At 40.0% G+C, this 20,733-nt stretch overlaps 1 protein-coding gene across 34 annotated transcripts in view; it reads left to right on the plus strand.

Moving 5' to 3' along the window:
• Positions 1-20,733, plus strand: part of rimbp2b (RIMS binding protein 2b) — an 84,267-nt gene that overhangs the window by 33,988 nt on the left and 29,546 nt on the right. For 25 of the 34 annotated variants that reach the window (XR_006378054.1, XR_006378057.1, XR_006378058.1 and 22 more), the window contains 3 exons: positions 8,540-8,623; positions 16,606-16,695; positions 20,419-20,541. Coding sequence is in view for 30 of the 34 variants with exons in the window: in XM_044196496.1 (XP_044052431.1) it covers positions 8,540-8,623; positions 16,606-16,695; positions 20,419-20,541 (297 nt within the window). In the remaining 4 variants the exon portion in view is untranslated. The remainder of the gene's footprint in view (positions 1-8,539; positions 8,624-16,605; positions 16,696-20,418; positions 20,542-20,733) is intronic. The other 9 variants (XM_044196482.1, XM_044196483.1, XM_044196485.1 and 6 more) reach the window with 3 other exon arrangements.

Raw genomic sequence — 20,733 nt, forward strand, 5'->3', positions numbered from 1 at the left:
GAGCCAGCCGTTAAACTCTGGTCTCAGTGTTGTGTGTTTACACACTGGCCATCTGGATGCTCCTCCAAACAAGTAATGCTACACATCTCTTGTAATGGTTTTTAGCATTATTTTAGTTATACGTATTTATTTTAAGTAATTCTGTCATCTTCTGACAGCAATATTACAGTAAATATTTTGACCATTCAGCAACACTGAAAACCTAATGTGAGTCCAGTTCTGTAGTTATCTACCATCTTTTTGTGAAATAGGGGCTTAGATATTATTTTGGCCACCACAGCATTCATTTCTATAAAATGTTTGCTGGGTTGTTTATATTTTGAAATATTAGTCCCAACAGGATCTCACAGCACTTACTGTGAATCTGGCTAAAAGTGATGGATTTTGCAGGGACTGTTCAGAAAAATTGGGAGGCAATCTGCAGCTTTTTTGTTCGAAAGAAATTGCAAGGAGAAAAAGGTATGTTTTTGGTAGCGCTTGTTTGGGAGTGATACCCAGCCTGGAAGTCTGGGAGTGAGCTCTATCTGAGAAAGAATTTGGTTTCATTTGACTCGGGCTCATTACATTGGTTGAGGAATAGATAATAATAATAATAATAATGTTGGCTGTAAAATGGCTGTGATTGGAGGAAAAAAATCCATCCATTTTGACCAGTTTTTGCAGAAATATTAAGAGGATTGGAAAAACTTGCAAGCTCTTATATTATTTAGGGGATTGGTTGAATTTGCAATAATTCTTCCCTTGATCAAAAATTCCTAGAGAGACTGAAATATAGATGTGTGGATGCCCTGCTGGCATGTTTTGTTCCGAGTTTAGAGTATTCAGCTTGTGTGTGTATCTTTGTGACTAATCCAGCTGTGAATCACTGATGCTCTATAGATCTCTGCACTATTGTCTGTGCAAGCACTGTGTACTGCAATCTCCAATGAAAAGGAATAACACAGGATTAACAACACACCACTTCATTTTTGTGGTGCAGGGAGTCAATCCCCAAAGTTTACAGTCTATATAAATAAAATAACTTATAACCACATGCATATCACCTACAATTATGTACTGTGTGGTTGATGTTTTGGTCAGATGAGTTTTCTCTAGACGCAGTCACAATAAAAGCTGCTGAAGTGATACGTGTTTACAAGAATAATCCTTGTTACAAGGTGTGTTACTGTGCTGCCATGAGAGATAAAGGTTACCATGTGAACTGAAAGACAGTCTGCAGAAGCTTGGCCAGCAAATCCAGCTAGGGATGAGTAAGCCCCTGTGTCTGAGTGGGCTACAGCAACCAAGCCAGCATTTGCTTGGTTGCAGCAGTAATCATCAGATGTTCTCTGTGGACCTTTAGTCAGCGAAATGGTTTCAGCTGCCAAAACACGAAAATAAAACCTGTTTATTCTCTGATCATTCAGTAGTTTCTCCATATCATACAGTAGTTTCTCCATATAACAGTGCATTATTGAATCCAGCATTGTCATAGGGAAATGAATAGATATCACAGTACTGCACAGTACCCTCCTTTATCTCCTGAGTCTGTTGTGGCTGCATGAGTCATTGTTTAGGTTCCATTAAGGTAAAAGTCTCATCTGACATCTTTGTGTTCATGCTGTGGGATTATCAGATTTACAGTCCTCTCTCTGGAGCCTCTCATACACACTGAGCCTGCTCTTTCAAATTAGCCCCCTCTTCCAAAAACCTTAAATTTTATTATAGATCCTAGTTGATCTTTTTTGTTCTACTCCTCCATTCTCCTTTCATCACTCCTTTTATTATAGAGGCCTGTGATAGTAGCAGAGTAGTTCCTCTTTCTGGTTTTCTGTCGGTTGTTGTTCTTTTTTTTCATTCATTATCATTTAATTCTCTTCTCCCGTGCCTTGCCTACAGTATTCCCCCTTCTTCTCTCCTTCTCCTCCCTTTGTGCTCTTCAGTAGTAGTGTGTTAGACTCATAAGACATCAGCAGGCAGGTAGTGTAGCGTTCGGTGGCTCAGAGAGGTCAGACCCCGGTGATAGTGGCAGCTTCATTTCTGATTCTGCAGCACGCCAATGCTTGTGTATCCTGGTTGGGGAGATAGAGTGTGAAAGAAAAAGGAGAGAGAAAGAAGGAGAGGAAGTGGAATCCAGACTAGGCTACTCCTTTTGCCACTGCTGCATGTTGTTTAATATGCCTGATAGAGGACGCCTCGCTGAGGTCTTATACCCGGGACAAAATACTGCAGAGCTGAGGAGCTTAGACGGTAAATCCTGCCTCCATCCCATTTTTCATTTTGCCCATTCTCCCTTCTTTTTAATTTGCATTCATATCTAGGCCTTGCTGCCTTTACGTATCTCTCTCACGATCATACGACCATTCACTATTACTCTTTACCCTTTCCTCTCTGCTCCTTAGTGCATTTCTTTTGGGGTGTGTTTGTGTGTGTGTGAGAAGGAATGTACGTGTTGACCTCTGGGAATTACACTTGTTTTTCCTGTAAATCTGTGATTCAGCAGTCAGTCTGCATGTTGCTGTGCATACACACAAACATGCACACAGATACACACTTGCAGGCGGCAGCCGAGTACAGTATTAGTGGAGCGCAAGCATCTGTGCCTGCGCGCACAGACTTAAGCTGTAGGGGTTATGTAACTTACTCTGCCATTTCAAATGATTTGAAATCACAAGTGCTTGCTGTGCTGGACTAGATTACTGTGTGTCTAGGCCAGCAGTATGTGCAGTATAGTCATATACTACATGATGCTAAGTGGAACTGGTGCTTGGGTGTTGAGTAACAGAGGGGAGTCCTCTCTTAAAGACCCTGACAACACTGGTAGTCTTTCCTCCAGCCTCCTTAATGGTCTTTCCTTTGGCTGCAGCATGGCTGGAGAAAAGAAACAAACACATAATAACAAGAAAAAAAATGTCTCGGGACAATATATATATATCTCGGGGAGCACCACTGACATTTTGAGAGGCAACAAATTAGCTGTAAAGCTATACTATGTGCCACAGTTAGAGGTGATGTTACTGTTTGTTTTTGAGCATAACTACTCCCAGTAAAAAGTCAAGTGCTTTTTTTAGGGTGGCGATCAGTTTTATTATAATGTAGCTCAGCTGAGTTGTGGCACAATGTGTGCCTGGATATTTCTTGAAGGATTAGCATTCAGTGTCATAATTACATGTGAAGTTAACCTAAAAGATTTTGCAAGAAGAACTGAGGCTGCCTCATCCTGGAGCAAGTCTTACTCCTGTCCTGTGCATGTCTGTCTATATTTGATATGTCCATTAGATATGTGCTGTTTGCATAGAATGTAGAAAACATTTGCAGTGTTTTTGCTCAGCCATAGGCAGGATTATTACCCATCATTACGTATCATGCATATTCAACACAAGGGATGAAAGAAAGAGTGAGAGAGAAAGTAATGAGGTTATCTCTGCTCGCCAGAGATTATACACTGAGCTTTCCCAATTACAAAAGATCAGAAAACCGAACACTGAGAATAGGATGGGGAAAGCCTTCTGTGTTAATTAGTCATTGCAGAAATAATACTGTAGTATGTGAACCTAATTTCATCAAGATGTTGCTGTACATTGAACTCACAGTGGAGAGTCAGCTGCAACAAAAATAGTTGAAGTAAACCGTACATAGTATACCACATGCTACTGTTGTGTTGTCCCATGGGAACTCTCCATGGTGCTGAACACCAAGACTGCTGTGTTCAGGGCTCACAGCTGAGGCTTGGCTAGTTTTCAGTTCTTGTTTTCTTTTGCACAACATTCGCTAACCTTTATAGCTTGGTTTAGTGCTGGTATAGTAAATTATAATTAGTATTCAAGCCAGGTTTTTAGGTGTGTTTTGTGAGTTTATTTGTAAAAAGAAAAACACAAGTGTATAAAAGCAACCCTTGTAGCAAATAGCCACTTATGTAGAGGTACACATTGGTAGTATATCGGCTATATGTTGTTTCTTTGTCAAGATAGCAAGGTAGCAAGTTTGTGTACAAGGGTAGTGGCAAACATACTGTGATTATTCAGTGACAGACAGATAAATACTAACAAGACCAAGAGTCTACAGCCGTGTTTGCGACTTTGTGAGGCTGTACTTAGGCATGCGGTGCTTTGATCTAAATGCTCAAATGGCTGCCATGTAGCGAATGTATTATCACAAAATACAAGGTATGGCTGATGTTGTGTCATTAGTTTTGCAGGTGTTGGTCATAAACCACTCATGGTGGTGCTAGAGGAAAAGGCAGGGGATCAAAGTCATTAGGATTCATTGTCTGGGAACCCTGAATACTGAACAGAGTTTTGTGGCAATCCATCCTGTAGATGCTGAGAAATTGAGAAATAATTCAAAGTCAGTAGCATTCATCCTCTGGGGACCATGATTGTCTGTAGTAGGATTCATCCTCTGGGGGCTATGACTGTCTGTACAAAATTTCAAAGTGACCAAAGTGGTGGACCAACCAACATACCAATATTGCCACCCTAGAGCCATGTATCTAGCACGAATTCATAGATAATAGAAAAAGTAAATGGAAGAGTGAACTGGTGAAAGTTAGATGGGTGAGTGTAGGATTGCAATGATTATTTTCATTACTGTCAGTGATTTCTTTCACACCTTCATTTTGTCCAGCCAAAGTCTGAAACCCCAAAATATTCAGTTAACAATGGTATTAAACAGAGAAAAATCCTCATATCTTAGAAGCTGGAAACTGAGAATATTTAGAATTTTGAAGAGAATTGTGGTTGATTTAATTTTCTGTCAATTGGCTCATTGATTAATCATCAAATCTTTTGACAGTGTTCACAACTTCTAATAGATAGATACATTATCCTACAGTACTTTTGCCCTTGATCATTCTACATTTTGCTATGACCTTAAAGCAAACCATAACCTTTTTGGAGACCTTGCACCACGCACAAACCTGAAAAAAAGTTGTCAAGATATTGATTTTCATGTTCATAAAACAGAATGTGAAATTCCTGCTGTATATAGTACATAATAGACGTGGAGGTGGTATAGATTGCTGTGGATGCACCTTTCTTGTGCATGCATTTGCATTAGTGCCACTGAGGCACGAATGCTAGATCCATCCTAAGGGGATGGTCTTTCTCATCTGTCTTCATCTGCTGTGCAGTAAACGCCTCTTCACTTATACAGAAGCTCATTACTCACAATGGCAGCCATTTGAATCTTTTATCAGAGGGATTTTTAATTGAACATTGGCAAATGTGCTCCAAACAAATGTGCCTCAGCAAGCCTAAGAGCTGTGTGTTTGTGTGTGCGTGTGTATGTGTGTGTGTTGTATCCGCGTGGTTCTGAAAACTGTACACATTAGATACCAGCCCACATGGGAGCTGTCTGTGGAGGCCCTGTGTGATTCTCTCAAAGGAAATAATTTAGAGTCAACATGGTAGTATATATTGTGCATATGTAGACTTTTTCGAACATGTCCAATCTTTTTGACTCTTTCCAGAATTTTTAACATTTCATTCATCTTTGCACATGCTTCTGTTGCCTGTATAATGAGCAAGAACCGTGGAGTTTTAGGTGTTAGAAATTCCATGGAAACTACAGTAACATACACCGCCTAATATCACTCCCAGCTGAATAAGTAAACAGATCATCTAAATATGAATGTGACAGTATTTGTTTTATTTATCTGAAACAACAGTGTTTTCCCACTTTTTAGTAGAGATACTGACCACAAACTGGAAGCTGGAATTCTCTCTTTTGCAGCTTTTGGTCAAACAGTTTTGTAAAAAGTTTGTCTAAGAAGTAAAACATAATTTTAATTCTAAATCCTAACCACAACTATAACTTTATCTTAACTCTTCATCTTAACAAAAATAAAGACATTATATATAGACATTTTAATTTTGTTGTTGGTCATTGGTGCTTTTTATATATATATATTTATATATACACCTATTTTTTCACGTGTGTGTATATAATAGTCCTGTCTATTCTTTTATCTTTATTTGCTCACCTTTGTTGTCCTTATTCTTAGCTGTTATGTCTATTTCTGTGTATGTACACTGAGAGCAATGAAAAAAACTGAGTCAAATTCATTGTATGTGTACACATACAATGAATTTGCCAATAAAGCTGATTCTGAGTGGGTATTTAATCATAAAATCCTCACTTCAGAGGACATTTATTGTCCACATCTTTCTGTCCATGTGAGGGTTGTAGTCCTTGAAAGAATAGAATATACTAACACATACATACAGTTGAGCAGGAGCACTAGTTGACCAGCTACAACAGATTAGGGGTCAAAGATTTAATCATACCAAGTGTCACTTGCCTGTGGTGAAACGCCACAAGGTTACAGATCTTGAAAGGGTCAAAGCTTGTTTCTCCTCCTTCCGCTCATCTTATTCTCTGACCTTTTGCTCACTGTCTTATTAAATATTGTCGGCACTCGCGGGTCAAGAGGGGAACCAGCTAATGTAGCAGAGCAAAAATGTCTTCCATTTGAATGGATTCCAATATATATTCAAAGTCAAATCAAGTTGTGAGCATATCTGTGATGAAGTGCACATTCATGCATTCCCACATGTAGCACGTATTGTGCTGTGGGCTTCTGGTGGCTCCGCTGGTGCTTATTATAGTCTTGCAGGTCAGAGACACGTGGTACCATGCCACCAGAGTGTGTGTGTGGACTGGTAACACACACTGACACAGATAAAATCCTGTTTAATTCTATACGCTAATCTTGGAACATCCAGCTGCATTTTCACTCCCATCCATAGCAAGGACGTTCCTCGTACACTGAAAGAGAGCTCAGTCTGCTGATAAACAGAGGATCTGGTTGGTGATGTAACACAATACTCATGTATTTTGTACTGTAAGAGCAGTGCAATAGTTGTCTATGCATTAAAGAATGCCCATAAAGAAGGTGTGTATTCTCTGTTTACATGGGCATACCCTTCACTACTAAATGCATCCAAGCCTGTCAGAAAGTGTTAACCTCCTGATTAGAGTGGAGTCACAAAAAGATGTGGCACCTCCAGAGCAGGGCAGAACACACAGGCAGCTTTGATGGGGATATCCCATTTCTAGCTGTCTGCCCCTACTGAGAAGCCAGTGATGATGAGTTCTCTGAACAACAATGATAGACTAAACAAGTCATCCTCCGTGAAAATTGTGGCAGACTTTAGTCATGTTTTGGCTCTAATCACACATTGTGAAGAAAGCTGAACTTCTTTTCATTGTAATTCCAGCTAACACAGCATTCAGCTGTCAGCTCAGTTAAACGGCTGTTTGATGGAAACATAACAGGCATTCAGAAACCTCTGGAGGAAATATTAAGTGTCAGCTAGGCACAAGTAAAAACCTCTGCTGTAAAAACAGTCAATAGACTCAACAACTTACAATATGTGAAAAACGGGGAAGCCAAGGCTTGTTAAAGTTGTAAGTTTCATCACATTATTCATCACTACATCGGATTGAGTTGTCACCTTGAACGACGATGGAAACATAACAGGCATTATAAAAACCTTTAAAAAAGAACATTAGGTGTCAGCTAGGTACTGGTAGAGCCTCACATTATGACTAATGATAGAAAATGCAATAGTATACTCTGCATGTCCAAACCTACTGTATTAAAACATACTGAGTTTCCGTAAACCTTTTGACATGTTACAGCAGAACACAGGTGTAGTCAAAGGTGCCCTGTGGAGTTTTCTAGTAAACAAACAAACATTATGTTTACATTCAGTGTTACTCACCAAAATTGTGTGTATCCTTGAGGTCCAACAAGTGTTGCATGCATTTCCTTCCTCAAAAAACATTTGCAAAGCTGATTTTTTTAGTTATTTTCAATCCTGCATTGTTTTCATCCATGTTTACTGGCTTGCAATCTCCTTCTTCCTTGCCTTTGCTGGCTCATTGTTGTGTTTATTGGTGCATTACAGCCACCTGCAGATCATCGGAATACCGTGAAACGAGTGGCAGAACCGTGTACAATGTCAAACACGCGTCTTTGTGCATGTGACAAACAAAACGGGGACCCACTCATAAAAAATTGCTCCAAAGCGCTACTAGAGGTCAGAAACTCCACAGGGAACCTTTAATAACATTAATCATTTCTGCGTTCCAATTAGGAGTTTCAGTTCCAGGGCTCTGCTGTTGTGCATGCTGCCCAACTAGCATAGCTTTACAGGGGCCCTTACATGGAACAGGACCGTCACTAGTGTCATTAGTAACACCTGTGCTTTTCCTGCTATGACAAGTAGACATATCTGCTATGAAAAAAGTTTTTAGCCACGCTAGCTGTGCCAAATTGTGATTTGTCTGATACTTTGGTTATTAAATAAATACCTGCAAGACTATGGACATTCCCATCAGCCTCAGCTGTACTTATGTACTTAATTGTGTTTAGTCCTAATTAGCAAATGTTAGCATGCTAACACACTTAACTAAGATGCTGAACATGGTAACAGTATATTTGCTAAACATCAACATGTTAGCATTGTCATTGTGAGCATAACAGAGTTCTCTGAGGAAGCTTCTGTTCCTGACAAACCACAGCAGCTGTCCTCTGCTTTTTTTTTCTCCCCAGGAGACTGAGATCAGCACCAGAAGGAAGGAGTGTGAAACACTTGAGGCAGAGGTGAAGAAAAAGAATCAAACATGTCAGACTTTGGTAAGTGCCCCAAAAATATACCCTGGCCTCTGAGAGAAAGGACGGAGGCTAAAATTGATTTGTACCTGAGAGCCTTGCCTGCTATCATCACACACAAACGTCCCCTGAGAAAATGAGTGGCGGTCTACTGTAATGATAGCTTGGTTCTCAGGTGGTGATGACTGAAATTGAAAAATGGGAGCAGTTAACTGCAAGTTGGAGTATCTGTGGGTTGGGTTTTGTTAGCATGGGGAATACATTTGAGAATGAGAGATACACTTTGCAGCAGTAATTATTTGCTGCGTGATCATGTACAAACACAGAAGAAATACAGTTTACAGTTTACTATGATGATTATAAACAATTTGTACTTTGCAAGTGGTATCCTCAGGCTGTGGCTATATTAATTTCTTTTGTATACACATTAGTTCATGGAGCTCTGTACAACACTGCAGTTATTTAAGTATACAGTAAGTATACAGCGTACACAGTGCCATGTGTGTTTTTCAAGTAATGGTCACCACTGGAAAATGTCACACAAGTCTTGTATTTTCATATGGTGCCTTTTTGAAGGACATTTTCTCACAATGCCCCAGACATGTCATTCTGTCAGCTGGTGTGGCCTTGACTCAGGACAAAAGGCAAAGAAAAGGGGAAAAAAAGATAAGGTGGAGAGAACCTTCTGAGAAGAGGAAAGAAACATGCTTTTTCTTACATGTTTCATCTTGACATTTTAGCTATGGGTTATTTAAATAAAGGCTGTGTATTAGTCCCGTGCTAGTCTTCTTTGGTCATGATTGCTAATAATATGACAAATTAATCCAAATAAATGGTTTTAGTTGTGTGTATATATAGTGGTATGTAGGCCTGTCGTGATAGTTGTGTTATCGACTTATTGTACGATATATAGACATGACCTCAATCATTTTTGCTGACCTCAATATTGCCCGTTGTGTTTACATGCGTGTTTGTCTACATAAGAATGTCACCAACATTTGATGACAACATGATGCCAGAATAAAGAGCAGAGTTTTCCTTACCATTATAAGACTTGGGGCGCCGTACTTAACTGTTTTTTCTCATTTCTGGTCGTACTGCTTCTGTCTTCTCGTCTTCTTCTCTGTGTAGAGTTTTACCATGGGCCGGGCTCAGGCAGCTTCTCTCTCCACACTCACAGTGTTACCCACCTGGCGACTTTCTCGCTAGATTTAGCGACTTTTCAGATCCTGTTATTGACTTTATTTCTAAAAAGCGACTAGCGACGAATATAGCGACCTATTCAGACCATCAGGGAAAAGGTGAGAAATATTTTCATATATTATATTATTATATAATTCATTCCCATGCATGCTGCTCAGAGTATGCGCAGTGCTCGGCTCTCCTGCCAACAGCGCCAGGGTGTCGTCTCTCCCTCTTCTCTTGCGCCGTGTGCAGACAGTCAGTAGGTGCGGCATGTGGGGCAGGCAGGTTCGAGCTTCTCTCTCACTCTTTCTCTCTTCGAGTGTTCCTATAGCTTACAAATATATAAATAGTTAGTTTGATCTTCTCCCTCCCTTTTGTAGATTTTTTAAAAACTTTTTTACTTCAAATATTCAATGTCTCTGTAGTGAGTTTGTGATTATTTGGCTAAAGATTTCTCTATCTCTCTCTTGCTGCAACTGACACAACCCCTATGCTTTATGCAAATGAATGTGATTGAATGTGACACAAATGCCCTTAAAATAACAATAATATTGTTTATCACAATTGTTGCTTGGACAATATATATCATCCAACAAAAGTAGTTATCGTGACAGGCCTAATGGTATGTTTGTTTCTTTTTATGGTGGGAATGGCCCAGTGGTTAGCAATGTCACCTCACGTGTTGATATGATGTTGTTAATTATCAGAACTGTAGACTGACCAACTAGCAAGCTGTTAGTTAAAGAGACCCTGTGGAGTTTTTGAGCACTAGTGGTGCTGTAGAGCAATGTTTTGATGAGCGGGTTCCCTGTATTTGTTTTATGTTATGTATGTGTCGCAAACACAGGGGTGGCATTGTGCATATTTTTGTTAACTGCAGAGGGCTGTAATAGTGGAAATGGTGCCCCATAAAAGAATGTAATACACCATAGCGATGCATCAAAGAAGAAAAGACTGAAGCTGATGTAAATGATGCATGGCTGATGTATGAATAGCTGCAACAAGTTGAAATGCGTGTATTTCATCATTTGCAGAGTTCAAGATAGACTCAAGTGAAGTGCTGACAATCAAATGTCTACTAGTGCTACATGGCCATCAGTGACAGTGTTTTCTGTTGGTTCGGGTGGTTGAACAACTTACCTACTTGGGGCACTGTGGCTGTGTTGGCATTTGTTTTAAGAAGAGTATTGTTTGCCTGAAATGATGGAATGTTGGCAGGTCACATGAGACTGTCTATTCAACTTTTATTGTTAAGTGGTGCCAGGGAGTAGAGGATTTGCAGTTGGAGCCAGGCTAAATGCCAAGTACGCTGAAGGAACCATTCACCAGCAGTGGCAATTACCTTGCTATATTATATTTATTTTAGTAGGGAAACATACTGTACCTTAAATAAGAGGAGCAATGAGGCTCTATCAGTCTCTCACAACAGGAAGAAATCAGAGTTGTAAATCACAGCACAAATAAAGCTTAAGTGAATGCTTCTGGTCTAAGGGGTTTTACCATTACAATTACGGGAGCCCCACTAAGCAGAATGACTAATCACTTTATATTATGTTGTGCTTCTGTTAAAGTTTATTCTGAGAGAGAATGACATCTTACTGCTCTGATGTTGTGGTAGTCATTCTCAAAGAGAGGTCCCCATGGGCTGTGCAGCAAAATGTTGAGTTTAATTTTAGTTGAATTCACTATAATTTTAGAGAATGTGAAAGTGTAGACATTTGTGCAGGCCTGCAGTCTGTGGTTTGGGAGTTGGAAAAAAACAATACAGGGTGTTATCGTAGAAAAGGTTTCAGTCGTAGTCATCTGGACACTGTTTTCAGAATCAAGACGTTTCGGCTCCCATCCGGAAGTCATTCTCAATTGTGAAAAAATTGGACGGGAACTGGAAATTTAAGATAATCTGAGTTACATAAACCCTGCCCTCAGGAGGGAATCTGCCTGAGTATCTGTTAATATTAACAGATACTCAGGCAGATTGGAGGATTGGGAGCCGAAACGTCTTGATTCTGAAAACAGTGTCCAGATGACTACGACTGAAACCTTTTCTACGATAGAACACTCCTGGACGAATGAGGGACTACACCGTCTAATACAGGGTGTTGTATGACTGACATAAAAGTCACCTCATGAAAGTTAAAGTTTAGCACTTCATAAAAATGAAACATGTTTGTAACCTGTAGAAGCAGAAGTAGGCACAGAGTAGTGCAGATGGCCTGGAGTGAGATTTTTCCTATGAAAGGCAGGAGCTGGAGAAATTCAGCAGTAATTTAAATGGCACTGTTTGGTCCTAGACTATTTGAATTCATTCTCTCATGCCCCTAAGCCCTCTTCTTTAGATGAGCTGTCTTTGTGTGTGGCTCTCTGCCCCAAATAAACACTCCATTAGGACTGTTTTCTTTGCTGCCCTTCTCTCACATTCCCTGCCCACAGCAGCACTTCCCTCCTTGCCCATTGACAGCCTGCTGACTCCTGGGGAAGCTACCCAAAGGACAAACTGTCCCCAAATGGCATGCAGAAATGGCAGGCTGGTCTCCACAGACTGCAGCACAGCTCTTATCTCCTCCCGCGCTGAGCTCTGAGAACAGAGACACAAACACAGACAAGACCAATGAACACTATTGTGAGGGGATGGCGAGTTGACAGTAATGTCACTCCCTATTTGGTCTAAACTGGCTTACCTCTCGGTCTCTCCTCTGTTTTTCCCCTTCTCAGTCGTCTCCTTTTCAGGTTAAAGTAAAGAGTGCACATATACAGAATTAGGTGCAGCTGTTAGCGGCTATTTACCAAACACTGACTATATGGAACTATACATTGATTTTTCTTTCCAAGTCTTTGAAATTCCAGCTGGTATTAATGTCATGTCTCCTCATAGTTAGTTCAGCTGTTGTGTATATAAACACTGAGTGTGTGAGTGACAGTAAACACTGGCATAGCCATCTGGCACCTCCACCTTCCTGGGTGTCGGGTGTATAACTATAGACCATCAGAGGAGTATGCCTCTGCTAGCATTTAAGACCTGTTACCATGGTGACAAGCATCTGCTGTGCCAGCGTCTCTCGAATATGTATCAGTACTAATCAAAGATTAATACTGAGGCTGACAGCAGGCAAACTCAACAAGTCCAGGGACTGGACTGTAGAGCTGTGCTCTCAAATTCATCTGACTAGCCGATGTGAAATAGCTGCCTTTGTGGTCAGCTTAGCTCTCATTATGAGCTGTTTGTAAGCGCAAACACCTTCTGTCAAAAATGTGGCAGCTCTCATTGCTTGGACACATGGCATGAATTATTTGTGGAAAAGCTAAAATGTCAGAAATCTATTTCAAGATTGACTCTTTTTTTGGGCGGGGGGTGGGGGTGGGGGTGTACATTTTGCACAGTACAGTAAATTCAGATATGCATTAGTTCTGTAAATGTGTTGCTCCTCTTTGAGATGGCCTTGTACTGTATGTTTGTGGTTTGTTTATTTATGTACATCATGGTGTGCAATCATTAAGGGGGAACTCTGGTATTTACCATTTAGATGGTGCAGAGAACCATAAGCTCTGTGTAAGTGAAATACAGTATGTACTTTTATACTACACAGTGCAACTGAAGTCAGTACATTACACTTGAAAACCATCAATGTCATCAATGTTACAAAGCAGCCAGTAGTCAAGAGGGCAAGGTTCAGAGCCACAGTGCTTTCATAATACCTGTAATATGTATACATTTAGACCTTAATGCAGATGGTCTGGGTAAAGAAATACAGTAAGAGTCAGGCTGAAAAGGTTTAGCTGATCATTAGTACAATAGTGATAGTGGCTGTCGTCTAAACTGAACACGAGCAAATGATGCTGCTTACTCTGAGTCTACAGAGCAGAGAGTAGTGGGTGAAATGTTTGCTTTGCTCATCTGTTAAATGGCAGAGTTGATTCATCTGTCAGGCTTGTCGAAATTAAACACACAGCTCTGGCACACCGGGCTGAGTCAGACCATGTCTGGACAAAACACATGACTGCCTCTGCACTGCTTTCAAACATAGGTATAACCCAGGTACTCGTATAATAATATTGTTCCATTGTGTATTATTCATGAAATTATACTGGCTTGTAAAAAAACAAATAGAACAATTCTAAAAGACTTCCCTGTTTATCTCTAAGCAATCATGTGTTTTCAATTTTTGTTTGCTCACTAGATTGTATTTTTGTAATATCAAAACATGCAAATAGTGTATTACAGTAAATAACATGTTTTACATCAGTTACACTTACTGTTTGTGTCATGGAGGTTTTAATTGGTTAATTTCTTTTTACTATTATCCAGTCTCTAAAGCATTACAAATCATTAATTAAACTGACTTTATGCTGTGTACATTTTATGTGTAAATTGGTGTTCGTATTCAAAGCAAATCTCAAATGGCAAATCACACCTCAGCAGAAAATCTTTTCAGCTGAATAATGTTGGAGGCAGCTCAATATAGGCCACAATATATTCTGCATAGAATTCTCTCCATCACTGGGCTCACAGGCTCTCCATAAAAATGTGTCTTGCCAAGGGATTATGACGTATACTGATCTGTTTAAAGCGTTAACACTTTGACAATACAGGACAAAGAAACAGCTGATTCTCTGTGTTCAAGACAATTTGGTTTGCATCACCATGTGTGTTCCGTCACATCCAAATTCTAAAAAGGATTTTAAATGTTGAAATGCTTTAATCAATAAGCTTGAATTTCAAAAGTATTTCAGTCCACTGTCCTCATCATTGTGCATACAGTAAAATGTAAGCTCTCTGTTTTTTTTCAGTCGCTGTTTGTCCTTCAGAATGAACACCTGGAGGCTCAGCCAGCCCACATTAGCTCTGAATTGAAGGATCAATGGATATGAATAGGAATGCCAATGCAATCTAGTGCTTGTACGGGAAGCATTCAAATTGACTGGACACAATTGATGCAGGTTGAAATGCCAATAATTTTTTGGGACGTGACAGAAATGAAATTAATGGAAAAGCAGCAGATCTAAGATGTGACTTTGCTACTGTCTTCAGGCTGTTGTTTACTTATTACTACTTGTCCTTGACAGTATTTCTCTTCTATGGTGTGCATATGTATACTCAAACTGTATGTAGTTGTTCATACAGTACATGTCCATATAAGAATTTACCATTATTATTATTATTATTATTAGTGAGTAGTAGCAGTAGTGTTAGTAGTAGTAGTAGTAGTAGCAGTCATTTTTTAAACTAGTATGGATATATTATGTGCATTATAGCTAGATAATGATACATGATTTTTGTGGATTTTTCCCAATCTTCCAAAATGACAAATTCCCTTCATTTATACATGTAATTTGACAACAGACCAGTAGAGTAAATAATATCTGTAACTGTCCCATCAGTACAATATAGTATATGCATTGGTAAATGCTATAATGTTGATAGGTTTCTCTAATTTGCAGTGCTACATTCTCATGAAGCGAGTTACAGTACAACTAATAGCAATGTCAGAACATATTAGCAATGTTCTAACCACACTGGGTCTGGTGTCAGATACAACCTAATATACTATATATATATATATATATATATATATATATATATATATATATATATATATACCATCTGGTAGCAATCCTCAAATAAAAGGCCTTTTTCATAGCAGACCTTTGACTTAGTGGACTTACTCATTGTAGGAAAAGCACATGTTACTAATAACATTAACGGTGGCACAGTTCTATTCAAGTGTCCCAGTGACAGTGAGCCAGCATGCACAATACCAGGACCCTGAAACTGAAGCTAAATGGAATTCGGCCACCATTCATTTTAGGCCTGTGATTGCCATGACCAGCACCTAATTTTCAGTGTGGATTTACCAGACAATTCATGCAGATTATATAGTGCTTTATACACATCTCTACACATCTTTTTTCCGGCATTTTGCTTTATTTGGTTCGAGACAGTAAAGAGTGACAGGAAAGGCGGGGAGAGAGAGCGGTAAGGACTCCACCTTGAGATGTGGTACGCGCTCTACATGATGAGCTACTGGGGTGCCTGCAGCAAAGGAAATTGCTCAACATTTTCTAGGCTGTTAAGATGTGTACCCTTGCATGCATGTTAGTTTTTTATGTTTACTCCTGTCTGCTTTTGCCCTCTGAAACATCCTTCATAAGTAAAACATAATGGAGCAGGAGCCGGCACACCGTCACTAGCCATTAAGAAGCACTGTATTTACTGTAAATATATCATGTATGAGCCAGTAGGTTTCTGAGCTCCCGACAACAACAACACTTGCCCTACATGCTGCTGTAGTGAATTGCATATCTCAGAGAACTCTCCAGTTGACACTGCAAATTGCATCCACGGCACGCCTCACGACTGTTGATTGAATGTAATTAAGTTTTCTTCCTCTGCAATAAAGGGATTTTTTTTACCCTCAGCTCTCAAAACTCTTGGTAGGAAAGAGTGGGAAAAGGAAGCTCTTTGTGTGTATGTGTGTGTGGTTAGGAGGAGGGTATCTGAATACATGTTTGATTTACATCTACTCACAGAGAGCGATGAAGAAAATTTTCATGGTTTCTTATTATTCACTCATTCCAATATGTTTAAGACATTGACATAAAAGCTAATATTCTGACTTTATTATTATTCCGCTGTAGTGTCTAAAATGGCAGCTTCTTTTAGTCATGCTTTCTAGAACATACTAGAGAACCTCAAGCAGTCTCCTCAGATGTATAATGCATGGGCTATGGTTAACAACAAGCTGGGTTTGAGTGCTGTACTCTGGTCTAATCATGGTGACTTCTTAGGTTCTAAACACTGTTTTCTTTCTGCCTTTTTTGCATAGGAGAATGAGCTTCAAGATTTCCTCCAGGAAAACAAGCACTTGAACCTCCAGCTGTTCAACAATAGCCACAAGGCATTTGAGAATGAGAAGGTAAGAGGCGAAAAGGCCTTGGTTTTGACTTTGACTATATACTGTATACATCTCAGTGCTGCTCCGTTCACACTTTGTAATGATTTTAAACTCATATCTGTCCTTTGAGTATACCTAAGACATGTTTTTAGCCATGCTTGCGGTGTGGCTCTATGGATGCCAATGTTTGTCTGTTGATCTGTCGGTCGGTCAACCACTTTGGTCCAGACTGAAATAACAGTTAATGGATGGATTGCCATGAAATTTTGTTCAGACATTCATTGTCACCAGAGGATGAATTCTACAGACTTTGGTGATCCCCTGACTTTTTTTGTAGTGCCACCATGAGGTATATATTTTGGGTTTGTTGAAATATCTTGATAACTATTGGATGAGTTGCTGTGAAATTTAGTACAGACATTCATGGTTACCAGATGAGGTCAAAATTTCAGTTTGTGACATTCCCATCAACCCCAGCTGTACTTTTTGTTTGGTGCCAATTAGCAAATGTTCGAATGCTAACACACTAAACTAAGATGGGAACATTATACCTGGTAAACATCAGCATGCTAGTATGCTGACATTAGCATTTTGCACAAAGCACCACTGTGCCTAAGTACATTCTCACAGATCTGCTAACGTGGCTGTAGACTCTCAGTCTTGTTTCTTTATAGACTATGGCCTCTCTGGTCTTTACATGAACACTCTATCAAATGACTTTCTGGGTCACACGGTAACTTAGCCAAACCTGCCCTAGGATGCTGGATAGATAGAGCTGTTTTTCCAATTTCCAGCATATAAATGAAAGCAACGAGCCTCCAATTCTATTAAAACACCCTGATCTTCCTTTTAGCCCCAAGACCTCAAAGACCATCAGAGCTGATAACACAAAGTCAAAGTAGATCAACAAACAAAGAACACCAGGCTTCTCTCTATGGACAGGAAAGCAATTTCCTGAAGGAGCTGATTGGCAGGTAGTTGCTGTTGGGGTGAAGAAGGGTGCGATGCTAGTTATAGATGTCTTATCAGGACCGGTGGCTCTTGGAGCAGCTATCCTGAACTGTTATCACACGGACGGATATGAGAGCAGCACTCTGCAGGGCAGTGCGGATATTAGCCCTCGCTTACACCCTGGTGTTCTGATCCCAATCGTCCCTGAATGAACTAGGAGGGGTTACAAATGGTACCTCCCTCTACCTATAATAGACTATTGACCGGCTTCTGCTGAATCCAATACGATTTCGTTTGATCTGTCTACATTAGGTGTGACGGTCACGCCTTTTCATGGGGATAGTTTTTGTTGTGTGGAGGTGGGCCGTTCAGAGGCAGACTCAGTGGTTTCTGTTTGTGTTTTGCTTTGCTGGTGTTCCTCCTTGAGCAGCCATGAATTAGTCATTCATGGCTGCTCTGAGCAAGGGGCTTTGCCACATTACGGCTGCAGAAACCAGTCATTTTGCTGCCGATTAGGGGCCTTTAAAAAGCTGATTGAAATATACTGCCTCTTAAGAAACAATACAACTGCTCTGTAGGAGACAGATTATGAAGAATATGTAGAAATAGAAATTGTTCATAATGGCAATATAGACCTCATTGGTGTTGAATTGGTGTACAGTGTTAATATAATGTGCAATTGCTTCAGTGAATTGAATGCTTAGTTTTAAAAGCTTGGAATGTTTTAGGTTACATTAAAGAAAATTGTTTTTTACAGCACAGTGCATAAAATCAACACAGACTACCAGAAAAATAGGAACAGCTGTACCTTTATGAAATGTAGTATGTTCAGTTTTTGTTGATATTGTATCAAAAATGCACTGATTGAACTCTGTATTAGTCAGTTGGGAGCTTTATGGTGTTATTGGATTGGATTATACTGAATGGTGTTCCTGACATTTTTTTCATTTTGTCCATTTTGAAAAAGGGAAACAAGTGGCAAACTGTTTATTGGGCCACTGTTGCAAATGCTTGGATACTGCTGTCACAAGTTAATCTAGCTGTATTATTTAATTCAAAATAACACTATTTAATGATATAAGACAGCTGGTTATATGACTTGTAAGACCACAACCGAACGAGTAGTTATTTTTGTAAGATGCAGACTCCCTCCCTAAGATGTAACACCCTCCCCTCCATCTTTAGTTCCTTAGTGTAAATCAAGGGACATTTTTTCCAGCGCTAATTAGCGAATGCATCATTTTGCTACATTGATTTTTGCATACCACCACCTTGCAGTGATCACACTGTTACTGTAGTCTGCAATTATGCATTTAATGTAAAGCTCTCGCAATATGCTTCATTATTGCCAACATGGTGTGGTTAGGTAATGGTGCCATGGATTTTGAGCCACCCTTAAAGGTGGGGTATGCGATTCTGGAGAAATCCAATACCATGACAAATACCATAATATAGAGCGAACAACGACACAGCAAGTAATATAACTAACGTTGGCTAGGTTGTGGGTTTGCAAACTGTCGCTACTGTTGCTGCTGCGAAGCTAACAGCCAGAGAGGACAAGATGGATTCCCAGAGCCAGCACACCAGCTCCAGACAGTGACACTCACAACTCTCCTGCTACTATAGCTAACGTCACAACAACAGCATATCTTGGCAAACTAGAAAGTAAGCTGAATGTCCGTGGGCAAGTCATTTAACGTTACCTGACACACAAATCATGGCTGGAATAGTGATGTGTGGCCCATTTACAGAGCCAGGGCTGTGTACAAACACTGGATTTTTTTTCAGTGCACACACAGAGCGGACAGCTAGCGGACAGCTAGCGGACTGTGAGGCGATATATGTTAAATTTGACAAAAAGACTTGTATTGGATTACAATCGCATACCACTCCTTTAACGGTACCCTGTGGTATTTTTGACCACTAGTTGCAATGGTTTGATGAGTGGGTCCCCATTTTGTTTGTATCTCATGCACATTCCTGCTAATGGTTTCACACTATTACGCTGATTGTCAGGTGGCAGTAATTTGCCAAAAAAAGTAGCAATGCACCACCCAAATGTGGGGAAGAAGCAGACTGCAAGTTACAAATCTTCAAATTGCGAATTTGAACATTTAAATTTTCAAAACAAATCAGCTTTGCAAATGTTTTATGAGGAAGGAAATGCTTCCAAAATGTTGTTAGGCCTTGAGGATACACACAATGCATTGTGATGAGAAACACTGAATGTAAACAGAACTTACTGTTTATTTACAAGAAAACTGCACAGGGTACCTTCAATTTCTCCATGCAGCAAAAACCTGGGCAGGACACCTGCACTTGAGTAGTTCAAAACAAACAAAAAAACAGCTTGTTTTAAAGACAAAGAGAGCAGTGAATGTACACAATATCCATCCATTTATTTATTTGCTATGCCTACATTCTCATCACTGTCCTAGGGTGAACACTCTCTGACCATTTTCTAAGACTGAAAAAAGAGGGTGTAGACTTTGTAGAGTTTTGGCTCATTAAACTATAGGGCGGCAGGAGAAAATGGGCAGACCAGGAAACCTGAAAGGGTAATTGCTTTCATAGAGGAGCTAGAGAATGACCTCTCCCATATCTGCAAAGAAAGACATGAACCTGCCAGTATTTCTAAAAAGGCTTAAAATCAGTTTAGGGCAGTTTGACAAAATATAAAAATGCGACTGATTAAAACTTTACCAGCCTGGTTTGACCCAAAGAAAATAAATGGTAGTATAGCTGCTCTCTCAAACTCAGTCTCTTTGCTCCTTGCTTGTTCTGTCTGCACAGGTGAAGTCTGAGTATGCCCAGCTCAAAGAGACCCTTGGTGCAGTGACGCAGGAGAGAGATTTAGCCCTGTGGGAGAGGAACCAGCTCCAAGACAAACTGGAGAACCTAGAGCAGGTGCTCAAGGTGAGGAAGCCAACTCCAAGGGCAGAGTTGACCCCACTATACTATGTGCAGTCCTAGTTCTAGTAGTCCGTCTATCCCGGGATCCTAGTTCAGGTCTTTTTATGGAGTCTAACCCTTTGCCAGTACCCCTTCTCCTACCTGTTCTACACTGCCTCCATCTTCAGCTGCAGTATACTGTCTAATGTCCCTGAC

The sequence above is a fragment of the Siniperca chuatsi genome, linkage group LG5 (genome assembly GCF_020085105.1).
Source record: "Siniperca chuatsi isolate FFG_IHB_CAS linkage group LG5, ASM2008510v1, whole genome shotgun sequence".
Taxonomy (NCBI): Eukaryota; Metazoa; Chordata; class Actinopteri; order Centrarchiformes; family Sinipercidae; genus Siniperca; species Siniperca chuatsi.